The 5486-nt window shown below is 37.2% G+C and overlaps 1 protein-coding gene across 1 annotated transcript; it reads right to left on the bottom strand.

The window, feature by feature from the left end:
* Positions 1–1084: 1084 nt before the first annotated feature.
* Positions 1085–4954, bottom strand: aagab (alpha and gamma adaptin binding protein). Its single transcript, XM_085357485.1, has 10 exons — positions 4783–4954; positions 4307–4497; positions 4130–4226; positions 3952–4041; positions 3753–3836; positions 3591–3670; positions 3318–3414; positions 3084–3188; positions 1689–1738; positions 1085–1602 (listed from the first exon to the last, which is right to left on the bottom strand). The coding sequence occupies exons 1-10, from the start codon at positions 4874–4876 to the stop codon at positions 1525–1527; spliced, it is 966 nt and encodes a 321-aa protein (XP_085213611.1). The 5' UTR covers positions 4877–4954; the 3' UTR covers positions 1085–1524.
* Between the last annotated feature and the right edge of the window lie 532 nt (positions 4955–5486).

A 5486-nucleotide genomic window follows, 5' to 3' on the forward strand; every position in this document is an offset into this window, starting at 1 on the left:
TGTACAGTGACCAAGGTTGTGTTCATCTGTTGTTGGCAGTGTGGAGTGAAAACAACAATGCAGGTCTTCTTATGTATTATCAATTGTTAACCAATGGTACACTATGCTCCTTATGGGTAAATGATGCATTTCAAGTTTATTGTGTCACTTTAATGGTTGTGGTAATTTGCTTGTCCACTAAATACTGTATATTACATGTACATTACAATATAAGGCATGTGTAATATGCTCACTGTCCTTGGTCGTTGTCTAAGACGTCACCATGTTAATCCTGCACTCACTCACAGTACATAAGACTGAGTCACCAAGCAATCTATTTAAAGGAGTTACATGGTGCTGAACGGAAACACTGTACTACACAGTACATTAGGTATGTGGTAGGTCTGTATCAGTACTTGAGTTCCTTGATATTCTTTTAGTGGTTTTATGATCCAAGTCTTATGTTCTTGTTTTTTAATGTAGACTAATATTTGTTCTCAAATGTCTAGAATTATCTGTGAAATTTTAATAAATTGCAAAACAGTAAAAAGAGGGCTGCTTCTCTGTAAAAGGAATTATGTATGAAATATAAATGTAAAAAGAACAGTTGCCTCACAGCAGCTGGTGCATTCATTGTACCACTAAATTGACCCTTTCTGTGTTAGGGTGGCGACCTGTCTGGGGTACACTCTGCTTCTCATACATGACCCTGCACCAAGGAGTAAAGTTGCTTGTTGAAACATTATACACCGTGACAAAAATTTGAAATTGATATACATAAAGCAGATAAGTGTCCTGTTATAAATGATATCATCAGGAAACCTGTAGAGGTGACGCGACACTCTTTTGCTAAACGGCATAGTTTGTGATGGTATGTATGTACAGTATAATATATTTTTAAATGTGCTTCTCTACTCATTAAGGCTTGATAAAAATATTAGAAACTCCCCACTGCGCTACATCTAAATTACTTATTTACTGCAGAGTTAATCGCAAAGCACAATACACATATCCTTTTATTTAAGTTGAATAGAGATTGTGAACCCATGTGAGTGTTCACAACAAATAAACCATACTCACTAAATATTAAAATCACAAGGTTTTGTGTTAATTTATTCCAGTGTGCATTATACTGTATGTCTTTTTAGGATAAGGCACATCATTTACCTTTAAAATATATGTATCAATGTACCTAATAACAAATACACAAACCACATACATTTCATGTCTTTCCCCACCTTCAACACCATCACGTGCTGAGGTTCACTTAGGGCTAAAGTATAGTGAGGAACCCAGGGGAGTAGATTGAGGATCAGGGCCACTCATTTGCTTTTCTTGCAATCAGGAATTCCCATCTGTTTTTTCAATACATCATTTCATGTTAAGAATCCACAGTTTCTAAATATACTAATGCCCACAGTGCCATCTGTAAGCATCTCCACTTTCCAAGTGCAAGCAGGATGTCACGGGATGCTGAATCTTGTGGAAGCCCCAAGAAAAACAGGAGGATCAGGTGAAAGGAGTCCAAGTTACAGCCAGCTACTTTTAGCTTTCTTCTCCCGATGATAACCCATCTATCTCATCTTCATCACCACCGATGGCCATCCAAAATGCTTTTGCCACCTAGAAAGCAGATTGTGGGTAAACAGATCATGTATTGAACTAATGAAGGGTTAAATTAAAACACTAAAGAAAAAAAAAAAACTTACCTTTTCTGCGTGAACTTTTCTCTGCTCGTGGGGTAATGAAGAAGCTTTGTCTGTAGGTTTAAAATAGAGAAGACCAAAATCATCAGTCAGCCACAATGACATCAGGTGCACTGGCATCCAAATATTTGAGCACTCCTGATGAAAAGTTGATTTGTTGTTTTTTGTTTGTTTCTGAAACCTTGAATGCAAGACTAGAGTTTTTGTGCAATGTAAGTATTCCAAAATCTTAGTAATCTCAGAAATCCTGAAGGTAACTAGCTTGTCTGTGCTTTGGCTTGTTCATAGTAATTGTTCTGGAAACTTGGGCAATGCACATTTCAAGACTTACATACATATTCTGACTCCTAAAATATTATTCCTACAATAATCAGCCATTGAGTCCTCTACTAAGTAAGAGCGCCTTGTCTTTTGAAGATTAAAAATTTTATGCCCACAATTCAGGATATTGCTTTAACAAGGCCTTTACTCAGCTGGAACTGGAATTAATGGAACTGATTTACTGTACTTAAAAAGAAAGGAGGGACATCAAAGTGATGTCTGGAAAACAAAGCAAAAAAAACAACTTTAAGAGATCTAATCGTAGGATTGCTAGAATCAAAACCCTGTGATGAAAACAAAGGAACTTCAGGAAAATTGAGCAGACTGTGCTTTAATCTACTTGTACAACCACGACCTTCGTGGAAGAGATAATTAAAAGCATCAGAAGTTTTCAAATGAACATCTAAATAAACCTAATGATCTCTTTAACTGTTAAGCATATGGGTGGATGGCTTGTGTTACAGCCACTGGCACAAGATAGAGGAAGGATGGATTCAATTATACACCACAAATTCTGCACTGCAGTATCTGCAAACAAAAAGCTCAAGATAAAAAAAGATGATGTTGTTTAACAACATTTTAACAATCCGAAAAACACCTCAAAATCCAACAACAACTACTGAGTGACGAACACTGAAGATTTGTCAGTGGTTCTTGAAATTTCCTGAGCTAAACATCTTCAACAGTTGATGGAGTTTAAAGAAGCTGTGCAGGCCAGAACAAAGATCTGACAAAACTGAAAGATGTTTGCAAAGAAAGGGTGAAAATCCAACAAACAAGAATGGTAAGATGTGTTGCTTACAAAGTACTGACCATGGGGGCTTAAACTTTTTATCATAATCACTTTCTTTTTATTAGTTAAAGTAATCATCTGAAATGCATCAAACTATTTTGAAAATATAATGAAAAACAAAAGCTAAATACATCAAAGATGCTCACTTAGCTATTCAAAGTGAACTCTATAGAAAATATTTAACCTCCACAGGGACAACATACCTTTAAATAAAAAAAAGAAAGAAAGAAAGAAAGAAAGAAAAAACAAGATTTGCATATCTTTTTTAAAATTCTCCCATTTACCTTTCATCTCCTTTAATTTGGTAAAAAGCCGTTCAAAGTTATCAACATCTACATCTCCAGTTGTGAGGTTAGCGAGCTCCTGAATGTCCAAATCAGTCATTGCATCTGAGGGAGATCAAAAAAATGTATGTTTATACACATAACTAACAGTTCCAGCAGCAGTATTTTGAGGAATCTGAGAAAAATTGATTCACGACTCAGTAAAGAAAATTCTATCACAAGGCATTCGCTTACCAACTACTGCCTCTTCCTGTGTGTCTGTATTTGTAGTACTTTCTGTATGGTTAGGCTCCTCATTGTTAACGGTGCCCTCTACTGGTAAGCTGGAAGACTACCAAAAAAAATAAAACAGCTTGGATCAGCATGCCTCCACAAAAACGACTTTAAAAAAACATAAATTTAAATTGTATTGATTCAAGCAAGCAAGCAAGCAAGAAAATGCATGAAAAAAATACTGTTAAAACCTAAATAAATCGATCATTATCAAAAAAGGAAAACTCCACTGACTGGTGGATCTTGGCAGGTGCGTGGGTTGTTATGTCTGGAAGCCACCAAACTGCTCATCAGACCAAAGCCCTGATTGTGCCCTGTTAGAGATGTAAACTGTCACATGCCATACATGCATACACAGAGTATGTAGTAGTTAAATCAAAGGTTATGTCATCTTACCATCCTTCATTTCCACGCTGGACCACACATTTGCATTGAGAGCCTGAACAATTCTCTTTACACCTGTGGATTCTGGAAAGTCGTCTGATAGAGAAAACAGAATAGTGTGAATGCGGGTGAAAATATTATCAAAACACAAAGAATTGAGATATAAATCTGGGTGATGTCACTGCTCATTTCTCCCATTTGAGAAACTCACCATCCTCATCTGGGAGCTCCTGAGGATTGAGTTCTACGAGCTCAAATGCATGAGCCAAACACCACTGCTGCGCTTCATGTCTGGTGACTCCTACAACATAAATTAGAAGTTGTATCCCCCACGACTTATATGTAAGACAGTGTTTTCTGCAAGCCACATGCAGAGCAAAAAAACTGACCATTTTCACAGACTCTGTCACAGACCAGGATGAGCACCTCTGGCGCAAGATCTTCCACTACCGGGATCCAAGGTTGTAGCTTTTGCAGCCCATCTTTCTGCAAACATAATGGATGATATAAAGGCATGAAGAAACGTGCTGTTTAGACTTATAAATATAACTTCTTATGTCACATACCGCTTTGCTGTCAAAATAAGCGATGAAAGCTTGCATGGACTGGGCAATCTCTGACGACATGTGAAAAGTGCTTGATACAACACAGAGACTGACATCTGCCGTATAATACTTGTTGTTGATGGTCCAAGGGTACCAGACCACTGTTTCCTCTCGCTTTGTCGGCTCGGGTAAAGTCTTCGTACTGAGGATTTCTGAGACAAAAACAAATCTGTTGATCTACACGAACAAAGACGTCAAGCTAAGCTTCTCACGGTGAAAGCTCAAGCAACAGGAATAGTATTAACCTTAATTAGCATTACCATATCGCTTGTATATCAGCCTGGCGAAAGTAAAGGACATAAAATGGCTTAGACGCCTTGAAGAAATTCGCTATTAACCCGAGAAAAAGACATAAAAGGGCTTCCAGATGCTATCGCTTAGTTAGCTCTGTTTAACGTTAGCTTCCTTGCTATTATGTTATTTTCACCTTAACTTACGTTTGATTAGTTCTTCTTCTTTAAACTCGCTGTCACAGCTAGTGACAAGCACACATGGGGTGGCTATTTCTGTGTTTTCTTCTGAAGCTGACATTTTAATTATAAATTGGAGAGAAAGCTTCTTCAGCTATTAGCTTAGCGTTACGATGGAAAACTTGGGAGACCTTTCAACTCTGACCGGCCTCTTCCGGTGCACGTTAAACAGTCTTGTGACGTTTAATTGTAAAAATATTTTTCGATCCATCATTGAAACTAAGTAATAATAATAATAATAATAATAATAATAAGGATGATGATAATGATAATTATTTAAAAAGCAAAATCAAAAAATTGCACTCTGCGTTTATGTGAAGTGGAGGGACACTGTGAACAAATCTAACATCAGCTGATATGTTTTAGAAGGTGATTAAAGTAAAGGCCATGGTTATGTGGCAATGGGATTGGAGCATTGGGATAAACAATTATTTACTTAGACGTGACCCTTATATGCCTGACTGTCAAACTCCAGGAAGAAATGAGCTGCACGGTGTCTCGTCGTCAAGGTTACGTGTACCGAATCAGAAACTTTCACTGGTGACAAGCTAATTGTTTCGCTAACAGTGGGTAACTCAATGACTGTAGAAAAGTCATTGGGGTAACTAGTACAGTTCGCCATTGTGCTATATATATTTCAGTTACAAACCCATAAATAATGATGAAAAAAA

The sequence above is a fragment of the Diplotaxodon limnothrissa genome, linkage group LG7 (genome assembly GCF_057381915.1).
Source record: "Diplotaxodon limnothrissa isolate DT_005_m linkage group LG7, D_limnothrissa_male_GT1.1, whole genome shotgun sequence".
Lineage (NCBI taxonomy): Eukaryota > Metazoa > Chordata > Actinopteri > Cichliformes > Cichlidae > Diplotaxodon > Diplotaxodon limnothrissa.